We start from the raw sequence: 26,460 nt of genomic DNA on the forward strand, positions 1-26,460 counted from the left end.
TGTTTCTGTACAGGCCACGCCTCTGTATTCAGGTGAATAAATTAGCCTGTGAAGGGAAATGCGTTTGTTATGAAAAAGGAAATTTTTTGTTGTAAATTTGAGGCTGTAAACATGCTTTTTATGCTGTAAAATTGGGCATGTTAACATTTAGAGATCGAACTATTCTGAAGACAGCTCCTCAAGTGTTCACTAGAGGAACTGCAGCTTTTCAGCTCTGGAATAAAGGTTGATTAGCTGAACACGTGACTTTTTAGTAGAGACCGTAAAGATTAATAATAAAGATAAATACTCTAACTTTGATCAGAACCCCGATACAATAACGCTTTGAGAGAGGGCGGGGATGTTGACGTTTCTCGGGCGGAGTGATACTTCTGCACTGTTTAAACAGTGGAAGAGCACCTGGCCTCACCTGTCTGGAACTTTGTTTCCGCTTGCGGGAAACGGCAAAACTGGCGACTTTTAAACGAAGTTACGGATTGTCTCAGTGATGTGACCGGATTTAAAAACAGGTAAATCAACCGTTAACTTTTTTAAAAGATATATTTTAAAACCCGGTGCGGCGAAGAATCAACGGGCTGAGTCGTACTAAATATAGAGTTGCTAAACAAGTTCTGGCTGAAGCTACTTTTTCTTTCACGGGCTTCTAAAGTTACTCTACAGTGCATTTAAAGGCCCAGAAACGTCTCTGTGACACCTTAAGCCTTCACAGCAAACTCTAGACAATAAACTTGATCAACAGTGACCTGTTTTTTTTTTTTGTTTTTGTTTTTTTAAAGTGAAATACCGATAATGTGGACCGGTCGTCCAGAAGCAGAAGTATTTCCTGAGAAATCGCAGCGGCTGCCTCACATATTTTAATGCGTGTACAGCTTTGAGCACTCCTATCTCATTTTCTTAAATGTTTAAGAAAACAAAACATTTGATAACACATTAGATCTTTTTTTCTAACGACTTTGCACGATATTTTCAATCCTGAACAGCTCAAATCAGATTAATGGACGATGCAGCTGATTCTTGGTTGAGGCCTCAAAGTGGTGAAATGCCATCAGAACTGCTTTAGTTCTCAATGTCATAGATTCAAAGAGGTGCTGGAAACGTTCTTCAGAGATGTTGCTTCATGTTGATATGATTGCATCACACAGTTGCTGCAGATTTGTGAGCTGCGCATCCATTATGGGTCTGCTGTTCCACCACATGTCAGAGGTGCTCTGTTAGGTTGAGATCTAGTAACTGTCAGTGCAGTGAATTCATTATCATGTTCAAGAAACCAGTTTGAGATGATTTCAGCTTTGTGACGTGGCACGTTATCCTACTAGAAGCAACTATCAGCAGATGGGTACATTGGTCTCAAAGAGAGATGGTTAGCAACAGTACTCAGGTTGGTACTAAGGGGTCCAAAATATACCACAAGAATGTCCCCTAAATTGTTACATCACAAGCAGCCTGAAATGCTGATACAAGGCAGGATGGAGCCATGCTTTCACATTTCTGCCAAATTCTGATCGTACAATCAGAATGTTGCAGTAGAAATTGAGACTCAAAATAAAATGTTATTTGTATAGGACATTTTCAGAAGAATCTCAAGCAACAATAAAATGAATCAAATACAAGTTTAAAAAGAAGCATTTTTAGCTGCTTGTTAAAAGGGATAAAATCCATTGATCAGAGGCTCAGAAGGATGTAATTGCAGATCTGGGGGCCACTGTTAAAAAAGCTCTCAGCCTTGTGTGATGCGGGCCCTGATCACTTGACCTCCAGGACCTTGCTGGGAATGCAAGGATGTAAAAGTTCACTGATGTAACCTGAAGTTTGTCTGTGCAGAGCTCTAAAAGTCAAAGCCAGATCCTTAAAGTAGACTCTAAAGATAATGGGGAGTCAAGGCGATTGAATTAACAATGTTGTGAAGTGGGAGCACTCAGGAGATTTAGAAGATAACCTATAGAAGTTTCAAGGAAGCTTTCTTAAGACAAGTGAACAATGAATTGCAGTAATCCAAATGTAATGAAATAAAGGTGTGAATAACGATTTTCCCTTCAGAGTGTGACCCAATGAAACTGAACTTGGTAATATTTCTCAAGTAGAATCCAAGAGTGAACCAGAGATTTAACGTAAGCATTCAAAGTAAAGGCCGAGTCAGAAGTTACACCTGAGAGAAGATTTAGCTAACGTGGCAGAGGATCAAAAATGTCCATAACCTTAGACACAAATCTTTTCAAAGCACAAAAAAAGGCTTCTGTTTTTGCTTCATTAAGTAGAAGAAAATTGTCAAACATCAAACTTTTAATATTTTCTAAATCCAAGAGTAACTATACAACTTAGAAAAATCTTGGGGCTTAAAGGAGGCATACAAATGAACGTCATCTGCATAGAATGATCCAAAAAAGTACTTAATAGTGCTCAAACTGTGCTGAAGAGGGACGGAAACAGCCTTCTGGTACACCGTAGGCAGGAGAATAGGACCTAGACTTGGAAGCAGTCATGGGAAAGGACCATTCAGGCAGAAGTGATCAGAGTCATTTCAAACCAGGCCACGATACGCCCACCCAGTATCTCAGTTAACTGAGCAAAAAGTGATCGTCAACATTTCTGAAGGTAGACATCAGCAGAACAGATCAATCTCCTGCATGATTGATCCGGGGCTGGGTGGCGGGGGCAGCACCTCCCTCTACCCTGCCACCTCCTCCTGCTTGTCCTTGGGAACACCAAGACATTCCCAGCAGTGGAACCTGGTGTGGCCTTCTGCTGCTGTAGCCAATCTGCTTCAAGTGTTGTGCTGTGTATTCAAAGATCCTCTTCTGCATGTCTTGGTTGTAACAAGTGGTTGTTTGAGTTACTGTTACCTTCCTATCAGCTCAAAGCAGTGCGGTAGTTGCTGGTGAAGTTGCTGCCATGTGATTAGCTGATTAAATATTTGCATTAAAGATAAATTCAACAAGCGTACCTAACAAAGTGGCCTTTGAGTGTACATCGTGATCTCCTAATAATTTTCCCGTTCACCCTCTGGATTAGTCGTTTATTGCATTTGCGACTCAGACACGTAGTGATTCATGTATTAATCCTGTCACATAAATCAGAGCTGCAGTAACATGTTGTATGCACAGTGCTGGTATGTGTGACGACAGAGTGAGCCATATCTGGTAACACGCCCATGATAAACGGTGAACTTTGATGTTTTTATGAAGCTCAAGTTGAAGCAGGCTGCTGCTTCAAGCATCGTTATAATGTTTTGTTCCTTCTCTCACAGAGAAATGCGAACAAAGAGGACTTTTAGGAGCTGGTAACAACAGATTCTCAGCAGTGCAGCTGGTATTGACTGGAAGTAAAGAAACACCAAGAATGGCTGACCTAATCAACAACACAAGTGAGGAGCTGGCATTTTCACCTGCTGCTTCAACTGCAGAGCCACAAACGCCAGTAAGTAAAAAGCCACAAGAACACAACGGGGACAAAAGAAAGCTTACAGATGATGAGGAGGAAGAAGAAGAAGATGATGATGCGATCAGCTCTGCTTTTCTGGAGCCAAGCACTTTACCGTGGTCGGCAGGCAGAAACAGCAGAGCCCTTACAGAGCAGGATGAGGGAATCTCGTCAGAAAAAGGAGGATCAGAGCTTGACGAGAGGGACACGGGAATCAGCAGAGGGAGCCAGGACCTGTCAGAGGAGCAGAGCCAGGAAGAGAGCGATGTGAAGAGCAAGACCAAATGGAGGGAGAGCATGCCCGAGGGGGAGAGGTGGAGGGACGATGAGATTAAGGTGAAGCAGGGTGATAAAGAGGACGGCTCCCTCGCAGATGATGAGGATGAGGAAGAGGAAGACGAAGGGGGATTAACATGGGTCTCGGAAAAATCATCTCCAGGTTTCACGCCACAAGTCACGATTTTGAATCACTCCACGAAAGAGGTTCCCGAGGTGAGCAGGCCACTCGGAGAGAAGGAGGTGGAGCCGGAGATAGAGCACGACTCCGTTGTAGAGTTTTACCCGGAGTGGACAACCAATGACGACAAGTACTGTGAGTATCCCGACCAACCCAGACTCTGCTACACCCAGCCCACTTTTTTTATTAGCATTAATAAGGACCTACTCCTTGCACCGCTGAAATCTTAGTGCTTAGTGCTCTTATTCTGAAAAGTTGTTTCATTTTTGTTTTCAAAGTATTTAAAACTCCATCACAGTCATGAGGTGAGCAGCCAAAGTTGGCACACAGGCACATATCATTGATATCAGGTATTACGATGTCATCGCATTCCTTAACAACCTACTAACTGGCTGAAACAGCCTATTTGTGGCTTTTACGCACCTAGCACACCTTACAAAAAGAACAGTATTTTAATTTCACACCAATAAAATCTTGAATTGTGCTATATAGTACTCTTTTTAGTACTCTTGGATCTGTCTTTATATGGTTACCTGAGACTCGAGGCTCTACTTGATAGCACAGAAGCTCCACCTTCATGAGGGGCTGCCAATCAGAAGAGGAGCTTGTTTCACACAGTGGGTGAACTGAGGAGCTGCATCAAGACTAAGTATGAGAGAAATCAGGAAGTGTGACTCATGCAAAGTTACTCTATTAAAGTCAAAGAATAAAAATATGGAGTAGTAATTGAGGATAATAGGTCCGCTTTAATTTGATGATCTAATCACATGTTGGTTCTGTTCCAAGTAGGTTAGCGTGTTTTCTGGAGCGCATTTTCCCCCAGTGAGAAAGTCATTGGTGACCCGGCCTAGATCTCCCTTTTTTTTTTGGTGCTTAACTGGAATTAATGACACGTAATTATGTCTTTAGGTGAATCATGCTGTGGCTTCAGGATATGTTGTGTCATCTTTTTTGGCACAGTCTCCTTCCTGCAGAGTTACTTTGGCTAATCATAAACCGTAACTGTGTTCTTCCTCCTCAGACCTGTGTGAGCATATCTGCAAGGAGAAACTGAGGGTGGTTTTGGCGATGGTAGCTGCAGCAATACTTTTCCCTTTCCTGGTGTGGGGTGGTTACGCCCTAATACCTTTTGATTCGCCAAAGCTTGAAAGCGCCCCCCTCAGGGTGGTGTACACACTGCGCTGCGCCTTTTTTGCCAGCGTGCCCATCCTGCTCGGTGAGACTTTAGTGTTTTCCTGTGTTTAAAATTGTAATGCACCAAAGCAAATCTGTCATGCAAATAAGAAAATGAGGTGACTATGATCTTTCTCTGCAGGCGTGGTGGTGCAGGGCCTCGCCCGGCTGCGTTACAGCGCGGTCAAGCCCCTCGTTCAGAGTAACCTGTTGAACATACAAGTGGCCGTGCACTGGCACTACGTCAATGAATCGCTCGGCCTCTTCCTCTTCTACTTCCTGCAGCTTGCTGTCATGGCAACCTACATCAGCCAGGACCTCATCAAACTGGTGCCGCTGCTTACCATCGTATTTGTTTTTGGCAGGTACGTGTTTGTGTGCGTGTTGTCAGCAACTGGTAGTTCAGTGATGAAAATATTATGATTAGTTTATACCTACTGAATGACACTCTCATAAGACTCATCTCTCATAAGACTTTTCAGACTATCTAAACATGGAGCACAGCAATGATTAAGTAAAGGAGGGTTCTGTGTCAAGCCTGCATTGGTGCTCTCTGGGTACTCAAGTGCCAGAGATATTAATTTTGTGTTAAAGTGTGATTGTGATGCTGGCCAGCGGTGTGAATGTGAGAGTTTTTACTTGCATCTGTCTAGGATGTACCCTGCTTCTTGCTCACTGTCAGCTGGTATAGGGTCATCTTCCCTTAGCCCGAATTAGATAAATGGTAAAGAAAATGCTGATATAGATGGAATTTTATGGATGGAATGATTTTCCAACTTCCTAACAGACCGTGCAGAAGCTCAAAGAATCCCAAACAAATACAGAGGGAGATGTTTTAAGAGCTTGAAAAGATTAGACTTTCCAAAGAAAATGTCATGTATTTCTGTTTCTGGTCTATACTTGCATCGCTGTACCAGTGCTGCTGCAGAGGTACAGTGGAGATAAATTATACGTTTGTGGTGATGTCACTGTTTGCGTGCAACATGGTCACTCTTGTGTGACCTCATCAGAAGCTCGAATGTCCTCAGCAACACTAATATCAGGAGGGACTAGGACCTCTGGTATAATAAGCTGACATGGTGTCACACCTCTTCTCTGCTTCTATAGCAAGGAGGCTGTCTGGTGAAAGGCTCACTCATGGTACTCAGAGAACCGGGGTTATATACATAACCTTAAAGTTCTGGTCTTTTACATGTGTTGATGGGCAGGTTTTGTCTGAGTCACAAAAGTAAATTAAGGAAATTAGTGCAAGTTTTGCATGTCCTCAGTACCAGTATAGGTGGTCACATCATTGTGCTTGACAAAACCAGTGTGTCGATCATAATAGGATCGTATGATTGGAGTTTAACCATGCATTGCATTAACTTTTGATAATTTGTGCCAAGTAAGGGAATCATCAGCAGTTTTTGAAGGATTGTTTAAAAAAAAAAAAACTCAACTAAAAGTTTGTCCAGATGTCCGCACGTCATAATGACCAAACCTATTACAGTTCATGCTAAGGGGGAGGGTTGATGACAACACTGTTGCAGTTACTTTACTAAAATCCAGGAGCTGTTGTACGTCAGTACGATTTATCCTCCATTAGCTATGATTGTCCCTATACAATGATCTGAATCCATGAAAGTTTTGTCTGTGATAAAGTTTTAAACCTGTTCGACTGTCACAGTCGTCTCTGTGAAACCTGGGAAAGGTGCTGAGCAGACAAAAGTCCAACTAAAGCTGCAAAGTCGGCGTGCTCAGACTCCGTCATTACTACGACTTCACTAGACTGACTAGGTCAAATTTCTGTGAGACAAAGTGCGGCTGTAGTGAGTGTTTTTTAAAAAGCTTTTAATGTGATTACTCCTCTGATCTTTAGGTCTACAACAGTGAACTCTAATCCCTTTAAAATGCTGCTTGATGCTTTAATTGGTTTTTATTTGGTTGCACATTAGCTCCACAAGTATGAGGTAAAGACTGTGAAACCATTACTTTCAAATTGTACTGTGCAAGAACAGATAATCATCTTCACTTGTAAAAAAAACAAACTGTTTTTGTGCCCCAGTTAAATGAATAAATGAGGAGAAGCTGAAGAACAAAGTTTCTTTTCAAACTTTAAAGAATCATCAGACCAAAAAGCCTTTTTAACAGCCTTTTAAATAAAGTTTCACTCTTTGTTCAGTCAGTGGCTGAACAAACAAACATGACCCCTCGATCAGTTTTACTAAATTGAATACAGTGAATAACTTGTTATATAACCTGTTACTTCCTGCTGTTTCTCTGTTGGACTGGTCATGCCTCTAACTGCTTTCCTGCCTTTCATCATCTGGTTCAACTGGGGATTTGCCCTAAACCTGTCTGATCACCCGTACTGCTGCAGTTACTTTATCCACAGTTTAAAGCTTGCATTCAAAAGAAAAACATCTGCAGTGGGGACATCACAGTGCCGCCTGCTTACAAAAAACAGTGAGCCAGTCGTATCGATCCCTGGTTCAAAGAGTGTGCTGTGGGACTCTGAAAACTAGTGATAAGTCAAGGGTAGCTCATGGTTTATTTCTCAAAAATTGCAGTCTGAAATTGCACTCAAAGATTATTTTTTTTTAGTTTTTTTTACCTTTGTGCACGTCATTATATTTTGGGTAATCTGCATAAACCAGGGGTGGGCAACTCCTGGCCTCAAGGACCGGTGACCTGTAGGTTTTAGATGTGTCCTTGAGCCAACACAGTTCCAACTGTGATTTAAATGGCTAAATTACTTCCTCAACATGTCTTGAAGTTCTCCAGAGGCCTGGTAATGAACTTATCATTCGATTCAGTTGTATTGACCCAGGGTGATAACTAAAACCTGTATGACCACCGGCCCTTGAGGCCTGGAGTTCCCCACCCCTGGTATAACCAATTAGGAGCAACATACAGTGGCTTGCAAAAGTATTCGGCTCCCTTGAACTTTTCCACATTTTCTCACATTACAGCAACAAACATGAATCAATTTTATTTGAATTCCACTTTAAAGACCGATACAAAGTGGTGTACATGTAAGAAGTGGAACGAAAATCACACATGATTCCAAACATCTTTTACAAATAACTGAAAAGTGGGGTGTGCGTAATTATTCAGCTCCCTGAGTCAATACTTTGTAGAACCACCTTTTGCTGCAATTACAGCTGCCAGTCTTTTAGGGTCTGTCTCTACCAGCTCTGCACATCTAGAGACTGAAATCCTTGCCCATTCTTCTTTGCAAAACAGCTCCAGCTCAGTCAGATTAGATGGACAGCGTTTGTGAACAGCAGTTTTCAGATCTTGCCACAGATTCTTGGTTGGATTTAGATCTGGACTTTGACTGGGCCATTCTAACACATGGATATGTTTTGTGTTAAACCATTCCATTGTTGCCCTGGCTTTATGTTTGGGTCGTTGTCCTGCTGGAAGGTGAACCTCCGCCCCAGTCTCAAGTCTTTTGCAGACTCCAAGAGGTTTTCTTCCAGGATTGCCCTGTATTTGGCTCCATCCATCTTCCCATCAACTCTGACCAGCTTCACTGTCCCTGCTGAAGAGAAGCACCCCCAGAGCATGATGCTGCCACCACCATATTTGACAGTGGGGATGGTGTGTTCAGAGTGATGTGCAGTGATAGTTTTCCGCCACACGTAGGGTTTTGCATTTTGGCCTAAAAGTTCCATTTTGGTCTCATCTGATCAGAGCACCTTCTTCCACATGTTTGCTGTGTCCCCCACATGGCTTGTGGCAAACTGCAAACGGGACTTCTTATGGTTTTCTTTTAACAATGGCTTTCTTCTTGCCACTCTTCCATAAAGGCCAACTTTGTGCAATGCACAACTAATAGTTGTCCTATGGACAGATTCCCCCACCTGAGCTGTAGATCTCTGCAGCTCGTCCAGAGTCACCATGGGCCTCTTGGCTGCATTTCTGATCAGTGCTCTCCTTGTTCGGCCTGTGAGTTTAGGTGGACGGCCTTGTCTTGGTAAGTTATACTTTTGCAAGCCACTGCATTTGGCATCAGAAGCTCTCTGGTTCCCATTTGTAGCCAATGTTCTGTTAACCTGTTACATCTGAGCATTCATAAATGGACGGTGTGGAATAGATTTTAGCATTTTATAAACCAGATTTAATAGGTAACAGCTGATTTAGACTTCTGCAGCGAGTCTTCGTTGAGCTGATGATGTCACCTACACACGTGGACAAGCTTCGAGGCTATGTTCTGCTTTTCATAAGCAGTCTGCTGCCAGCCGATTTTAAAAACTGCTGTAATAATGAATACATTTAATTTCCAACTCGGGCTGAGAGCTCTGAGACGATAATTAATTCTTCCTATACCACAGCACTTTGAGCTACATACTGAAAAATAAGGCCTCAAATCTCCAGTACTCCATCACATTGTGCCCTGAAAAAGATCTGACAGTCTCGAAAACACGATGACAGAAAATTAGGACACTTTAAAAAAAAAAAGAAAAAAAAAAGAAGCCTCTATTAGGCCATTAGTGCAGCTTTGAGTCATCAAGCACTCGATACAAAAACAGATGAAAAGGATAAAGGAGCTGCGCTGTCTAATGTTCCTGCTGAAAGGAGAGAGTGGGTGTGTGGGCTGATGCGGGCAGTGATCAGATCTTCTCTCAGTATTGTGTCCAGCTGCTGGTGACTGTGCTTCAAACAGAAATGAGTCTCATCCCCCTCTCGTTGCAGGCTGATCTACTGGCTCTGCCTCTCCCTGGGCAGCAGCGCCAGAGGCTTCGGCTTCGGCTTCTCCTTCTTCCCCATACTAGTCATGCTGGGCACCAACCTCTACTTCGTGTGCTCGTCGATGGGACAAGACGGCGTCTTTGACGTGGCGCTGCCCACCTCTGCTCCTCCACCCAGGCAGCGCTGGTGGGGTTAAAAGGGCGTGGAGCAGAAAGAGACAATGAAACCTGTAATATAATACTTGGAGTATAACGATACAGTTTTTGCTCACAGACAGCTCGTTCTGTCCTGGTGGGTCCAAGTTTTAATAAAGAAGTCATCTGCTGATGAATTAAATATGCTTTATGATCATTGATCAGCAGTGTTGTGTAAAAATATATATATTTTTGTATAATTTAGCCCTGATGCAGTTCATCATACGGGGCTGTTAATCAGTGACTTCATGAAAAGCTAAAGGATCACGACTTAGTGCGAAATGTTTCCTCGGACCTTTTTCTGTTTACAAAGAATTCAAACGTACGAGCTCGTTATGTTGTGGGTGAAGAAAGTGACTTTAAAAACCGGAGCGTCAAAATCATCAAAATCAGAAACATTTAATCAACCGTCCAATCATAAAACATATGACTCTGTACAGTTGTCTTTTTTTTTCTTGTTTTTGAACTTCGCTTTGAGCAGACTGACGTAGACGATCCGGTTTATATAGATTTAACATTTTGGACGCCCTCATGAGACGATCCGTTCTTAGTGAGCTACAACTCTGTGGTCTCATGTTTTGTGCTGATGTAGTACTTTTTTGTATGTTTGTATATCTACTTGTTATTTTTTCACTTTAGGTCATATTTAGTGATTTAAACTTTAAAATACACAAACTAAAACAAAATATCTGAACTCTCGACATAAGAGAATTAAAAGATTTTCAAATCATTGTCTTTCACTTATTTGTTTATTTTCACACTGCTGCTGCCAGCTGTGTGGCTTCTTAAACTTAATATTTATAACTGTGCCTGTTAAATGCACCTTTGTTGTTTTGATCAAAGGCTTTTCTTTGTTGATAGCAGCACAAAGTGAAATGCTATTTTTGGATTGTCCTTTTTTTTTTTTTTTTTGTGTCCAAAGGATGTTTTGTGTTTACCCCCCCTCCTGCTGTGAGTGGTAAATATGTAAAGAAAATGTCAATATTTGGGCCCCTGAATGAGTTCAATAAATCTTCATTATGAAACATGATAACAGTGCAGCTGATGATTCAGATTAAAATGCCTCATTTCATCAATTCTGTCTGGGAAAGGGTGAGTCAATGTTCTGAGTTTTGGCAACATCAGAATGTAAAGCTGAAAAATGCCCCCAGTCCTGAAAAGCAGACTGCAGAGCCACGATCGCGGTGACCCGACGAAGCTCGAGGAGCGCCGTGAGTAACGCCGTATCAAAACCAGCAAACGGCAGACGTGAATGAACTCTGAGTCAGTGCCACAGGGTTGAAGTCCATTACTGCGTCTGCTATCAGAGGGATCGTGAACCCTCCACTTGCCCATCCAATATCAATCATTAACATTATCAGTGTAACGATGTGTTCAAATCAATAGATTCAGTCCTTGTCTAACAGAGTCCCTCAAACATCCCAGAACTGTGGTGCCAACACAAAGCTGCTTTACATCTGTGTAACTTTATTTAAGCAGTCATTTATTGATTCATTTTCGAGCTAAAATTTGTGAGTTGCAATAAAATTGCACAATGTACTTTTCCTTAATCACAATACAAGGCTTGTCAGCATTGAAGGGTGGACATGAGCTGCTTGAATGTTCTCCCCCACACACACACACACACCTTTGCCTCTTTAGACATGTGTCTTGGTTGGTATGTTTGCTTTAGTTTCCCCAGCCTTTGTCATGTCATGCGTGTGCGTGTACACACCCATTATTCCATATCAAACTTTTCCATGTTGGGCTTGTTGTGATCTGTCCAGGAATCCCAGTAAACTCACAATCCGATCGGGAACTACCCTTGAAGGGAGTTTAGAGCCACCTTCATTTGCCGACTTGTTTTCTCTCTCTGCATTTTATTTATTTTCTTTTGTAAATTATTAGAACTGACAAATGTTACTAAGGCTGTAGTCTGGTCAGGCGGTTACTTTTGAGGATTGATCCAGCAGCAACAGCCTGCAGTGAAAAACATGTTTGTTTGTTTGTTTGTTTGTTCGCAGGTGTGGCTACGTTTTGTTTAAACTGATGACCAAGAAGTCGAGTGTAAATTATAGTCTGGATCTAAAGTCCTGCAACAGTAATTCAATTTTTATCTAATGCCACACTTGTTTGCATTAAAAACAGCTTTTATTTCTCTGCTTTTACCAGTTTCCCCCCTGTGAAACATCAATGCAAACCCTTTAAATCACAATGAGTGAAGTCCATATACAATAACAGCGCCTTAAAAAGATAATATTGGCTTTTTAGAAAAACTACAATTATTCATTCTTAAATCTCAGATGTTGTTGATGCACAGCTGCTGCTCACCTCCTCAGAGGTTGTGAGAGATGAGCTAAATTTGGCCGTCTGGTTATTGTCGAATGTGCGAATCGAACCTCCGTCTCACGTGTTTGTAACTGTGACAATAAGCAGAGGATGAAGAGGTGAAGGAAAAAAGGAAAGAGAGACACGTGAATGCACTAATGGACTGAATTCACAAAGATTTCTGGGTATTTCGCACCTCTTGCTGTGCCGCCACATGTTCCGGATGAGTCATTATAAAAGCACTTTTGCCCCCACCTCGACGCAGGAACAACAAAAAAAATGAATCACAGATCCAAATTCATTTCACTCAGTTTGTCTATTTAATATATAAAATACGGTAAAACATACGCAAAAAGGATAAGGTTTCAAGGGACTTGGATACTTTGGTACAACAAACACTTTTTTGTAAAAGCGGTATAGAATTTCAATAACATATCAGTGCATACTTTGTATATGAAAATATACACAAACTGTATATCATTCTCAAAAACAACAACAAAAAAAGAAATATTTTCTTTACAACAAAACCCAAAGCAGACCAGCTCAACACAATATATTAGCTATAAATTTCATCTTTAGTATTTCATATGCTACATTATTCTGAGTTGTTTTAAAACTCATCTCTGATGCATGTCCTTATCATTACTGTACGTAACATATGTCATTGTTACCTGTATCCCATGCATTTACATGTTTCAAATTTCAGGATTTTACTAATTTCAGTTGTTTCCCGTTTTTATAAATATATTCTGTATCTTAATTAAAACTGCAGCATTTAACTGGTATTTCCTTCATTGCATTTGCTAATACCACAATAACTGATCGTGCAATTGTCAGCAAAGTTGCCTCAAAAAAGGAAACCAGTACTATATGTTTATGATACGGAAGAGAAAAATAAGAAAGAGGAAATTAAAAACAGTTGGCTATCCTACACAAAAAATAGCAATAAAATAAAAGCTCCATAATAATATCATTATAATAATAATAATAATAATAGACAATGGAACTGTCACCAGCACAAATTAATCCAAAAATAGTGAGATTCTAAAAAACATTGTACACAACAAGTAACAGGGGTGCAGGTTTTCATTTCTCATATAGATTGTCTTGTGACTACACTGCTAGATTGGACAGAGAACCTTTTTTTTTCCTTTTGTACATGAACAAAGCCAATCGGTGTGGTGTCACATTTCAGTCAAACATCAGCGCCCACAGAAACGAAGAGATGCCACTGAAGGTGAGTTTTTCTAAAAGTGGAAATGAGCGGGTGGTACGAGAGGAGATCGTTAGCTCTGTCTGCAGGAAGGCGGACACGCATCCCGAGTGTTCAAAAGGAATAGTTTGACATCTTGAAATTTCTTGATGGGATGTAGGCCGGAGAAGAGGCTCGATGCGACGGTCCAGCGGTCACACTCTGCCTGCCAGCACCTCTAAAGCTCACTCTGTCATTTTAACTTAAAAAAAAAAAAAAGTGCTGCATTAATTTTGAGATCTTGCATCTCAACTCTGAGATGTGCCGCGGCTTGTAGTTGTGTAATGTAAATGCCTGAGCTCGATACTTTTATAGTATTGTGAAAATGGATGCAGACGACGCATAACTGAGCTCGAGCTGACTTTATGGTCGTTAACACCAAGACATGTCAGGTGGAGACATCCAAATTTATTTATGTACATTTTATACAAGCGGGGGATAAAAACAACAAATTTCATGCTTGCATCACTTCCCGACTCTGACAAACTCTGGAGGGAATCACACATTATTCACTTTCTTTAGTGATTTTTGGGAAATTTGTATTTTAACGTTTGAATCTGAAGCTGTAAATAATGTAAATAATTCGCTTTCATAAATGCAGCATTAGAGGTAAGCATCAGGCGTGTTGGCTGGTGTTTTGTGTACATACTGACCACATAAGTAAAAGCACAGATCTCCTCGTTCTCACTCACTGTATAAGTATTCCTTTAAAAAAAACTTCTCCAATAAGCGCTCTTTGAAAGTGTTGGCTGTTAAATTGCTAACCGTGGCTGACTGAGAGGGGAAAGCAGCGCTAACCTGAAATCAGTGGAGTGAAAAACTACCCTCCACACATACTAGGAAAGATGATGATGATGATGACGATGAAATACCTCAGCAACGCCGCCGCTAGACGCGTCAGTCTTTTGGAGAAAATCCCACGCGGCCCCAATGTCTTTTTCCGACTCGCAGCATGAACCCAGAGTCGGCGTCAAACGCTGCTCACCTACACTGACGGAAAGGTGTAGGATTGTTTAAATAACAGCCGGTCTGCACTTTGAGCATCGTCTCCAGGGGGAAAAAAAAGGTAAAGTAATCGAGAGCAATAAACAGCCTGGGTTCACACACCAATACACACACTTGAAATGGTTCAACGAAAAACAGATTTGTTCAAGAAAAGCTACACTTAAACGTCAAACTTGGTTTTCCCGATGGGAAAAAAAAGAAATTGTCAGCTTACCGTGACGTGGAAAAGATTTTACACGAGTCCGTCAAAGTGTATTTTACCTCTCTACGCTAGAAGTGAATGGCAGTGTCCTGATAATAAGTTTATGTCACGGTGTAGGATTCTTTCTTTGATCGTGGGTTCTTTTCTTCAAAAGAAAGAAAGAAGAAGAACTGTGGCAAGCGAATATGATGACACCACAACCAAGCAGGCCTCTGTGAGTGAGAGACGGAAAGTGCACACACCATCGACACTAGAATAAAATAGGTTTAGTTGAAACACGTCCGATCCGCCGGCACCACCCAGCGCGGCGTAACCCCTGCACCTGTATCTCAAAACATATCAAATGCACACTCATATATGCAAACAGATCCACTGAGAATCAACACATTGCTTGTTTTTAGGGATACCTAGCAAAGTCTATGCAAATATATTCATATGTACATACACGTCGTTGAAGCCGAAAAGCTACTTTTACTTTGTCGCCAACTGAAGCGGTAGAAATATAGAAAAATGTCTTTTTCCTTTCACTTTTTCGAAACACGGCAAAGAGCTAAGGAGAGCTATAGAGAGCTAAAGAGGACATCAAAGCTTTTTTTGTATAAGGAGTGATTTTTATACAAAGTCGGAATTCCTACTTCTGGACGACTAACAGAGTTTTAAAATACCAACAGATAGAGAACACTTGGACTTAGAGAACCAAATACTTCCCTACTCCAAAAAATCAAATCAAATTAAAAAAAAAAAAAGAGCCAACAGAGGCTCAAAAAACTCTTACTATTGAATTTCACTTGGATGGCATCTACTCCTGCTAATAAGCTGAGTAACCGGCTGGATTTCCATCCGAGTTCCAGAGGAGATGAGGTGAGAGGACGGGAGGAGCACCCCAGTCTGTGAACAAAGTGACCGCCAATACAATTCAATGTTTCACGACAGTGCGAGCGATAGCATGTCCCTATAGAGAACAGGGGCATTTGGCATTTTGTTTGTTTCTCTTCTTTTATTTAAATCTCAAAGAGAAGTTGATATTGGCACTCTGGCGAGGTGCTCGACTCACACAGCTGCAGAGTGCCACCTGAGGGGCTCGGGGCCTGCCTGGTTGCATGAGGTCGTGGCAGCAGAGGCAAAAAAAATAAAAATAAATAAAAAATCCTTTGACACAGAAATATTGTTACCTAGAAAGACCTTTGCTTGAGTCTGTTTTGGTCAGCGCCAAAAATTGCTCAGTCTTTGTCCAGATAAAGTTATTTCCTTTAGTGCAGTTTGGAAGTGCCTTACAGGAGAATCGACAGCACGCAGCCTAAATAAACGCTGGATTCTGGAGAGCAGGAAGTGGCGAGTCATGCGGCATTAGTCCCGTAATGTCGACAGGCCACGAGTCACATTGTATTAAAATGAAAGGAGGTCGATGTAAATACATGGAGGCGATACGGAAACCGTGTGAAAGAGAAATGTTTGTTTCGTGGTTTCACTTTAAACAACGTATTTCTACCAAAGAAGAAAAAGAAAAATATCAATATGTGGGAGTCCATTCAAGCAAGAAGGCTTTAAAAATCTACTGTCCCTCCATCCGAGGGGCTAAAATATCCAGCTGAGCTCGGAGCCGTCCATCAGGATTTTTATGCTTGTTTTTAATGGGGTTTTTGGCAAAGCCTCTGAAGTCTGAGTGACGCAGCTGAGTAATATAACTGTGTGTGATGATAGTGTCACATGACAGTGGGGTCGGGGCAGTGGTGGTGGGACTAAGAATGAGTGTGGGTGCGTGTTGTGGGAGTCACCAAAACTTCACTGTGGGTGCAGAGAGAAGGTGTTGGTGCCTTTATGTGACCCAGGCATCCAATCTCATGCGCTTGATGTTTCCTCCCTCCTGGTCTTGTTCGTTCGACGCCCTGAGGAGCTCGGCCGACGGGCTGAACTCGGGCGGCACGGACCGGCTGGTGGGACCTGCCGAGCTGCCACCTCCACCTCCGGTCCCACCGCCTCCTCCTCCCGCACCTGCAGTGCCACCTCCGGCCGCTCCAGCGTCGTCGCGGTCGCTGCCTTCGAAGGAGCTGGCGTTGCTGCTTACGCTGTCTGCGGGCGAGCGGCCGGTCGGGGGCTCCAGGCATAGCAGGGAGCCGGGGTATTGAGGCGGAGCAGTCAGGATGGTACCTCCCGAGGTCGAGGATGGCGTGGTAGACGGAGGAGGGCAAGGGGTGCTGCGATCCCGGCCGGGCGAGATGGGCTCCGATTTGATGCTCACGCCGGAGCTTGTGTTGACGGTCAGCATGGCGCCTTGAGGGATGTTGGTCACCGGCCTGAGAATGGGGTCACAGAGGCAGAGGAAGAAAAATGGAAGGAAGACAAAGGGCAGAACAAAGAGGAAAAGCAAGAGACAATTTACAAATAATTAGCCACTTGACAAAAGGGAATATGGAAAAATTGGAAGACCACTCATGTGAAGACATAACCCACATTACGAAGCACAGCACCAACAGGGAAAAGCAACACTCCATTATTCCATAAAAACAATCAAATCTGAGCCTTTTAAAAGCAGGAGTTAAGATCCCAACTGCTCCCAAAAGATCAACAGAACAGCCGAAGAAGCGTGAAATGATTCGAGTGACAGGGTGGTTTGCAATGAGTCAGCTGTGACGGTGTAGAAACTCCAGAATGAGAAAACACAAAGTAATCTCGGGTTAGAGAACATGGCGGAAGCCGGAACTAAGTCTCTTTTCCTGTTTGACTGCAGACGGCACCAGACATGCTAAGAGAGCGAGGCAGCCAAAAGCGCACAGACACACAGGAAAAAGGAAGTGTGATACAGTACCGGCCCAACCACTCATCTCTACCCAAGAGCAGGTTGGACGGAGAGCCAACACTGTGGGAAGAAAACAAAATGTTGGAGCCCAAACCAAAGGGAACAGGTGGACGAGAAGGCATGTGTGGAGAGAGGTGTGAAACATTATTGCGGGCAACGTTTTCTTTTCAACAACAGCAATAATGTTCATAATGTTTTGGAAGCAAGAGCACAACAAAACCCATAAGAAAATCTTGTTTTCTGATCTACAAATACACAATACACAATGTGTGGAGCGTTTATGCAGGAATTCACGTGTTAATCGGAAAACCTGAGTGTGGACGGTGGCCCTAAAGAAGTAACAGAGTACAAGATCGAATGCAAAAACATGGACAAAGTTCTTTTCTTCAAAGCTTGAGAGTGGCGAACATGATGGCATGTAAATCACATGGTACAAATTATTACTTTTAATGTTTGTGCCTTTTGTCCAATTGCTGGTTCAGTTTTTGCAGCTTTTTGTTTGATCCTTAAGGGCCACCGTATCCATGTATGTTTAAATTAAAAAAAAAAAGATATATAAATGATCAATTTAAGTAAATATCTATTGGCCTAATTTGGAAATACACTGTGAAAACAATTAGGTAAAATACCTATGTCACCCCTCATTTCTTTATATTTTGCTTCCAAGTAGAAAGACATTAATGTATTTTGATCTTGAACAGTAGTTTTCCAGGATTTCTGAAGTTCCTTCCAAGTGTTTCTTTGGAAATTGGTTGTTTTTTCACTCATTACCGGTCCAATCCTTGTACCTGAGCATTTTTTGTTTTGTTTTGTTTGTTAAACCACTTAACACTGACCTGTGAATCATTCAAGCATAAGAAAGCCCCTAAATGTTTTCTATGCATAACAGACAACTAAGCAAAGAACCAATTAGAAGTGTATTTTTTAGAGACGTCGTTACCAGCTGCCTGTCACAAAAACAGAGTTTGTTCCGATTTCTTAAGTGAAACACAGAGGATGCTCTGTCATGGTTTGGGCCTTCTTTGATGTTGAGGATCATGTCAAAATCGATGATGAACACACAAAACATGCAGTTTTTTGCCTTATGTACTCTTTTCCCATTCGGGTGTCAATAAACTGCTGCATGTATTTCCAAATTTCCTAGAAAACATAAAGAAATGAGGAGTAGCTTCAAGGCCTTTATTATAGACGGAGCAATCCTTTCTTTTACAGTCTAAATATTCTTGAAAGCTCTTATTGAAGAGTTCTTCCTGCTCTGTCTTCCCAAAATTAATAATAAGCTCAAAGGCCGGTTGTTAGTAAAAAGAATAAAAGAAACGTTGTCTACGGCAGCACGCACTGAGTGTTGTTTGTGTTTTAGACAGAATCCCATTCAAGTGCAAAGTGGACTACAGCCCCCCCTACAGACAAGGTCATGACATTTCACACACGCACACACTATTAGTGGCTTTTCACCTCAGATTGGCAGCCAGACTGGACACCTGGCTAGACAGCTCGCTGCTCTGTTTGTCCACGCCCCACATGCTGTGGACGAGAGGAGAGAACACACTTCAAGGCTCTGGTGTTCACGCTACCAAACCCCAACCCAGCTCACACAGCTCTTCAGTCACACCCACACCGCACTGATATAATCCAGTCCAGATGCTGCTTATTAAGGGAGAAAAACAGTGAAACCATCTGCTTAACTTGATAACAGTTTCTCTAAATCACTGCATTTCCTCCATATTGAAAATAGCATCATACTGTGCATGCAAGTCCCGAATTACATCGAAATTACATTTAATTATTCCCCCTACGTTCCTACGCAGAAGATCTAACATCTTCACATGAGGCAAAGTCTGACTGAATGTTTTCATGAAGGACGAGCCAAAGTTGTGCTGACAAACAAATGCGGGCAGGTTTGTTTCCTAAAATGAGGAACCATTCACATCAGGACCGAGGAACTGTGGCGATTCTTTAAAACAGTTTCTCACTTCCTATAAATTTTCAGGTTGACTGACAAAATAGTTTACCAAGGATCGAAATCCTTTTTGTGTTTCCCTCCTGAGCTGAGGGAAACCAAAGCTGAATTAAACCTATAGAGACAGAGTGCATTTAGGTCCTACCATCACACAGCTAACCTGTGAATTTGTATTTAGTGAAGGTGCCTCCACCAAGAAGAGTTCAGTGACCCAGACTAAGACTGTAAAAACCGCATAACATCAACAGTCAACCTTCATTTAGCCTACGTATGTGACATCAGAGTGACGTGTAGTTATATTTTTTAGGGAAGCTACTACGGAGGGTATCAGAAAGGTTTGGAGTTACAATGTTGCCACAGCTCAGATTTAACGCAGCTCTAACCCACTGTCAGTACACAGACACCACTTTGTCGCTGATTGGTTAAATATCTAAACATCACTTTGTCATCGCTATGATTTTTAAATGAAGCTAAAGGATTGTGTCAGTTTGTAAACTGTGGGTAACTCAGAAGGCTGTAACGTTATGTCTGCAATGAAATGCCTACACACACTTGACAGTTTTAGCATCTTTATAAGGTGAATATAGCCTCGCTATGAATCCTGGATTTAATCCATTTGGGTAGAACAAGTCTGATGAATGTAGACTCTACGAGGTTAATGCTGAACTGGGATGAAGACAAATGGCTGTTGGCTCTGATAACAGCTGGATGATAGATCATACAAACAACTTTCTGCTGCCAAACTTCAAATAGATTTCATTTTTAACCTTTTTTTTTTCTGTTCCAAGTTTGGTGCAAATCATCTGACGTTGTGTCATTTTGCTTCTGAGGCAATTAAGTTTTACTTCCATATATTCGATTTAAGTTTGTTTGGTGCTGTCTGGTTGATAAGCATGTGAGTAGATAAACGCTGTGGCAGCAGGGTCATCCTAAGTTTGTCCCACGCTATCTTTGCTTACAAAACTGTTGAACTTTTACCCCTGTACAACGCACAATCACAGTTTTGTAGCCACGATTGAGGATATTATCCTGATTCTTTCACACTGATCAGCTTTCATCTTGGACAGCATAAAATGTCACAGAAGTTTGCTAACAATAACTCGCCACAGCTAACTAGACAATAGCCTAAAAGATTCCTTTGACATAATGAAATTCTATATTTTTGGCCTTTATAACGATATTTTGCAGAATGAAAGGTTGCACTCTGTCTCTGTAGGAAGTAAAACACACAATCCCATTTATAATTATTTACGTAAGACATTGTACTACATTTCACTGTGCACACAGTCTAAAGATGCAGTGACCTGTATTCTTCTTCCAATATAAGGAGTTTGTGTAGCTCTCAGTGTAGCTGGAAGCAGCTTCATCATATTTGTTTTTGATGCTGTGATATTTTTTCTTTATTTGTGTCTCAGCATGGCTCAGGGAAAGTTTTACGCAACAGGGGCAAACAAAGAGACTTATTCAGTGGTCTACAGCCAATAACAGCCAATGACAGGAGCATGACTTCCAGTAAAAGATTCACTTTAACAGGAAAAGTAGTGCCTTTTCAGCCAAGCGAGCCACCTGATGTTTACTAGTCAGTTGAGCGTACATAAACACGCTGCCTAACAAGGTTATTCAGGGGAGCTTTAGTTGACTGAGAACCGTGTGGGTGATAAAGGGTTTCGATAATAATAATTATCTGATAGTTGTGTCATTTTGTTTCCACTGTGAGGCAATAAAACCACTTCTTCATTCCACGTAATGTTTGTTTTTTTAATCAACCCAGAAAAAGCCGAACAGTGTTCAGACTGATGTTATGAGAAGGCTGAGATGGTGAGATGCTGGTGAGAGACCAGATCGCTAAAAAAAAGGATGTGGATTGCTTGCATATAAAGGTCATGGTATGGATATCATGCAAGCTAAATGGGAGAGTCTGTAGATTCAGTACATCAGCATTAAAAGGGTTAGAGAGGCATTACAGGAACGTCTCAGCTGCCACCGTCTCTGGACCTGAGTGCAGGTTCAACTGCTGAAGATGAAGAGCAGACTTACACCAAGTTGCTGAGTGATGCTAAGTTAAGCTGCTGCTGTGTTTGCTGTTGCTGCTGCTGCTGACTTGGCTGGGAAACCGTCTGCTGCTGCCATGTGGACACGCCGGTGGGCAGCAAGCCTCCTGGTGACGCCAGAGCGTGTAGAGCAGTGATGTCCGCGCTGGTCAGCTGGTACTCTGAGAGGGGGCAAAGGTCACAGCAGGAATTCAAAATAGATTTCTTCTTTAAGCTATCAGGGTGAATAATTACATAAACTTGTTATTTAATTATTAAACTCTGTTTCATCTAAAAAGGATATTGCTGCTGCCAAAGCTCTCGTGTTGAGTTCACCTGTGTTGTACGCTGTAGGCATGGCGGAGAAGGGCAGCCCCTGTGCCAGGAGGCTCGGTGTGGCTACAGAGACCACTGGCGTGGTGAGAGTTTGAGCTCCAGCTGCCAGTCGCTGGGCGTTCTGCCAAAGAGGACCACAGCATGTTAGTGAGAGCAGGACAGAAAGGATCAAAACTTCCACATGTGACCCAAAGGAGTCAAGACTTATTTTTTGTTTAATGTACACTCTGACATGCTGGGAATGACGATGTGCACATGGCTGGATTCATAATGGCGTTCCACATGGAGTAAATCTCAGAGTTAAGTGTGGATTTACTGTCGGGACGTTCTTGATGACATGCATCAAAAACACTTTCATTGTTCTCGGTGATTTATAGAATTACATTAAAGGCACATTGTTCAACCCTCAGTTGCCACATTTTATTCAAATTAAGCTTCCACGAATATTAATGATAATTACCAAAATGTAAATCAGATCAATTAACTAGATAAAAGATTATGTGAAAGTAAAACCTCCCAAGCAGATCGACTCTGACGAGACACAGACTCTGTAGAAATTCAATACTTTATCAATGCATTTTTAAAAAAAACATCAACAGATTTAAAATATTTTAGCAAAATTTGGATCCATCTCGTCTCATTTTTTTTCTTTACTGTTCTATTTGGTGCTCTTTGTTTTTATGTAAAAACCTACACAAATATGTTCAATAAAAATTATACAATCACTGTTTAAGTTTAATATGGCTTATCTGGATATAAACATCCACAGTGATGTGAAAAAGTTTGAATAGGAGTCAATACAGCTCTGTGATAAAATAAGTACACCCCATGGTTCAGTCGCTTCTAGCAGGAATAGCTTGAACTAATAGTTTTCTGTATGACTTTATCAGTCTCTCAAATCATCGTGGAGGAATTTTGGCCCACTCTCCATTACAAGACTGCTTCAGTTCACTGAAGTTTGCAGGCATCCAGAATATTTTGGTATACAGAGGATTTCACTGGGCTCAATGACTGCAAGGTGCCCAGGTCCTGTGGCTGCATAAAGAGCCCAAATCCTCACCCCTCCACCGCCGTGCTTGACAGCTGGTATGGGGTGTTTGTGCTGATATTCTGTTTTGCAGTCTTGCAGTTTGTTCAGATGCAGCTTTGCAAACCTAAGCTGTGCTGCCACGTTCTTCCTGGAGAGAAGAAGATGTCTTATGTTAACCCTCCCAAACAAGCCATGCTCATTCTGTCTTTTTCTTATTCTAATGTCATGAACTTTAACATGTAACATGCTAACTAAGGAAGCATTGAGGGTGTACTTAGTTTTTCACATGGCAGAAACTCCTCCCAGTCTGTATCATCTGCACGTATTTGCCATATTTTCTTGATAAATCAAGATTTTTTTTGATTTAAAAAGGTCAAAAGCGATAAAAGTACATCACAGGGTTTTGCAGCCAAAATGGCTCTTTGATTTCTTCATTCAGTTTACCATCGTATTCATACATACAGTTGCTCACTGTGTTTTTGGCCTTTCGATTTAAAAAAAATGGCATAAACATTTAATAGGAAATAAAATCTCCCATTTCAATTTTAATATCATCTACTGTGCATATAGTGTGTTTTAATTTTAAATGGTAAATTTCAGAATAAACTCTCCAGTCTCACTATAATAAACTACAAACGGGTGACGTTATCTGCAGCTATCGTGAAGCTGATCCTGTTTGCCTCAATGCAGAGCTCATCTCATGATTCTCCAGTGGATGTCAGTAAAGGTTTGCAGTGCGCTGCGAGAGTGGTAAAGCATCCTGTTTATGTTTCTATCACTCAGTTTTATAGGAGCCACGGAGATGACTGTTTGCACATCCAGTCACCCATTTACATGACAAGATATTCAGTGTTTCTCCAACACAGGTGCCACAGTCACACTGCTAAATCTGTGGAACTGCTGCCCTGAGGTTTTATTATTATGTACACTCGCTGAAACACACAAATCTGTGAAGAAACACAACCCTCCAGAGTCAGGTTGAGCTGAATTATATCACAGATAAAAGCAGATGGAGGTTTTTAACAGAAGGAAATAATAAAAGGTTTGCGAATAAAAGGCCAAAGACGCAGTAATTCAGGTCTGGAATTACTCTTCTCGATGCTGAGGCTCATCATCCGGAGAGGAAACATTCGGACAGAGTTATGACTGCAACGCTGAATTTACACAGAGAGAGAGAAGAGACAGACCGGAGAGAGGAGCCGGATTCAATTATCTGCCTTTGTGAAGAAGTGAGGAGGAGCGGCGAGGTGAGAGCGATGAAAATTAATCACTCTTCTCTGGAAAATGAGAATCTTGCCTGTCAACTTTGGGAGGAATTGTGAAAGAGGGGGAACGGCAGCAGCCACCACCACCATCAGCAGCAACCATCATCTCTCTCTGTGTAAACTCAGCTTAAATCAAAGGCAGATTTTTTAGAATAACAAGAAAATTCAATGTTTTCTTCCCCCCAGTATTATTAAAAGTGGGATAAGTATTTTTTCTGTCTCACAAATATTCAATGAAAGTAAAATGTTGCTATAACATTTTTTTTTGTCTCAAATAATAATCCTGCCCATGAATAGTCAGAAAACAGTGGAATAATAGCTTGTTTTCAACAAATCTCAACACAAAATTGTCCCATTTAAAAAGCCGAAGCCATCGCCTCACAAAAACATAGCTAATTAGCTTTATTTCATCTTAATCATTAATTAATTTGTTATAGTAACACCATAAATACAGAGGTGCACAATCCTAAAATGTTTAAATCCTAGTGTTTCAGAGCTAAATATGCATACGTGACAGAGGAAATGCCTTTAATGTAATGCCAGTTAGTTCTTAAACATCTGTACTTCACACAGTTTTTGGAGGATGGTGGAATGAGTCGGTGTGAGTGTCAGTGAGCAGGGAGCATGCTCCGTGGTGCCTCGAGAAGACATCCATGCTTTTAAAGTGGCATCGTATGATGAAGTAAATGGACCTGCATGGTTCAAAAACTTACAGGAGCACATTACAGTATGACACTTCTGCTGAAACAAAACTGATTCATGTGAAGGTCTGAATCACTTGAGTATTTCTAGATCACTGACAGGTTTATGAGCCCACGACTAAAGAAATGCTGGAACAACACATCCATGAGCCCTGAACCACATGCAGTCAGGTGGGAACCACAAACTGAAAGACTATCCCAAGAAATGTGAGTGGAGCAAGACCAGAACAATGTGAAACTCCTATAAGAGAACTGCATCCATGCTATTAATGTGCCATCGACTCATGCGAGTGACTGACGTGGGGGAAATCACCTCGTTTACCAATTCCAGCTCATCCTCTGTCTGCAAAGGGTGGTAACAGAGAGGGTTACAACTCTGGGGTAATTAAAAAAGATATATGGAACAACAATGAAACTACTTACTGTAGTCTGGCAGCTACTTCACTGGTGGCTTGCTTAACAATGACATACTTGCAGTCTGATTATGAAATGTGCGGCGGTGCCATCACTCTGCCTGCCTACAGTCATTAGAAATGTAATGACTGGTCTCACTAATCTGGAGCTTTCGTTCACACAATCGCCCTCAGCTGTTACAGTGTCAACATATTTATCACTTTGTACCGAGCTAAGAGAAAACAGGAAAAGCTGCAGGAAATGTGAAGTAGTACAGCAGCAAAAAATCTTTAATACTGCTGGGTAGCAGAGGCTGCTTTCTGCTCTTAAAACACCAGCAGTTCGTGCATGTTTATCTTGTAGCTGTGTAGGTTTTCAGTCATCCAGGGCAGGGTAGTCTTAAAGCTTGAAAATAAGGCAATTGTACTGTAGATGTTGTACCTCTCATCCAAGAGGCTTCTTCAGTTCAGTTCAACACTTTGGACGGAGAACCTATCGGTCTCATGGTGGATTCACCTGAAATCTCTGGTGGTAATGACCCATGCCTTTTTTCATACCCTGGGTCATGTGGTGACGCTCATGATCAATAGTGGGTCAATGACCACCTGAGGGACAAGCACGCAAGGGTTTAAAATGTCTGAGACTCTCCACTTTTTTGGTTTTAGATCTGAAGAAAGTGAAATGTTTTTAAAAACTTATAGAAGTACAGTCCCCTTATTTTTAAGTTCTTAAGACCACGTTTATGTTACTCAAGGACAGCTAATAAATGGACCTCGCTGTTGAAATGAACTTTAAGTCCTCGATGAAACCAAGACTGTTTTTTGTTAGCACAGACACTGCTGAACATGCCTCCAAGAAACGTGGGTGCACGCTTGGTTCAGGAAAAGAGAGGAGAGAAATCTCATCGGTGTGTCGGTGGGAGTAGGCTGATTCAACACGACTTTACTCACTTTCCTAGACTAAATAATGAGAAGAGTTGAGCACAAAAACTCTTCCCCCAGGTCTTTACTAAAGCACAAAACTGATGGCAAGCATTCCTCTATAACAGACTGTTTATCTTCTGTGTAATTCTTGAATTTCATTCAACACATCAATATGAATTCCCAGAGTTTTGTATGGTTTTCCATCTCACTCACAAAACTTTCCTGAGATAAGAAATGAAAATAATCCTCCCGTGGTCCTGAAATAATCCTTCAGATTCATCGTTTGTCTTTGCTTCAACATCGCGGGTAACTTTAGTGAAGGCAGGAGGTGTTATGCTGCT

At 41.6% G+C, this 26,460-nt stretch overlaps 2 protein-coding genes across 6 annotated transcripts in view; one reads left to right on the forward strand and one right to left on the reverse strand.

The window, feature by feature from the left end:
* Positions 1 to 312: 312 nt before the first annotated feature.
* On the forward strand, positions 313 to 10,721 carry tmem79a (transmembrane protein 79a). The gene is made up of 5 exons (XM_085346343.1): positions 313 to 509; positions 3,245 to 4,009; positions 4,896 to 5,090; positions 5,190 to 5,412; positions 9,728 to 10,721. The coding sequence occupies exons 2-5, from the start codon at positions 3,337 to 3,339 to the stop codon at positions 9,918 to 9,920; spliced, it is 1,284 nt and encodes a 427-aa protein (XP_085202469.1). The 5' UTR covers positions 313 to 509; positions 3,245 to 3,336; the 3' UTR covers positions 9,921 to 10,721.
* A 2,036-nt stretch (positions 10,722 to 12,757) lies between these two features.
* Positions 12,758 to 26,460, reverse strand: part of LOC146609601 (myocyte-specific enhancer factor 2D homolog) — a 31,365-nt gene continuing 17,662 nt past the window's right edge. Inside the window, exons 9-14 of one of the 5 annotated variants that reach the window (XM_085346823.1) lie at positions 25,117 to 25,146; positions 21,808 to 21,928; positions 21,479 to 21,653; positions 18,937 to 19,005; positions 17,491 to 17,541; positions 12,758 to 16,978 (exon numbers count right to left, since the gene is read on the reverse strand). In XM_085346823.1, the coding sequence (XP_085202949.1) occupies positions 16,501 to 16,978; positions 17,491 to 17,541; positions 18,937 to 19,005; positions 21,479 to 21,653; positions 21,808 to 21,928; positions 25,117 to 25,146 (924 nt within the window). In that variant the 3' untranslated portion in view covers positions 12,758 to 16,500. The remainder of the gene's footprint in view (positions 16,979 to 17,490; positions 17,542 to 18,936; positions 19,006 to 21,478; positions 21,654 to 21,807; positions 21,929 to 25,116; positions 25,147 to 26,460) is intronic. The other 4 variants (XM_085346824.1, XM_085346825.1, XM_085346826.1 and 1 more) reach the window with 4 other exon arrangements.

This window comes from Diplotaxodon limnothrissa, linkage group LG22, assembly GCF_057381915.1.
Source record: "Diplotaxodon limnothrissa isolate DT_005_m linkage group LG22, D_limnothrissa_male_GT1.1, whole genome shotgun sequence".
NCBI lineage: Eukaryota > Metazoa > Chordata > Actinopteri > Cichliformes > Cichlidae > Diplotaxodon > Diplotaxodon limnothrissa.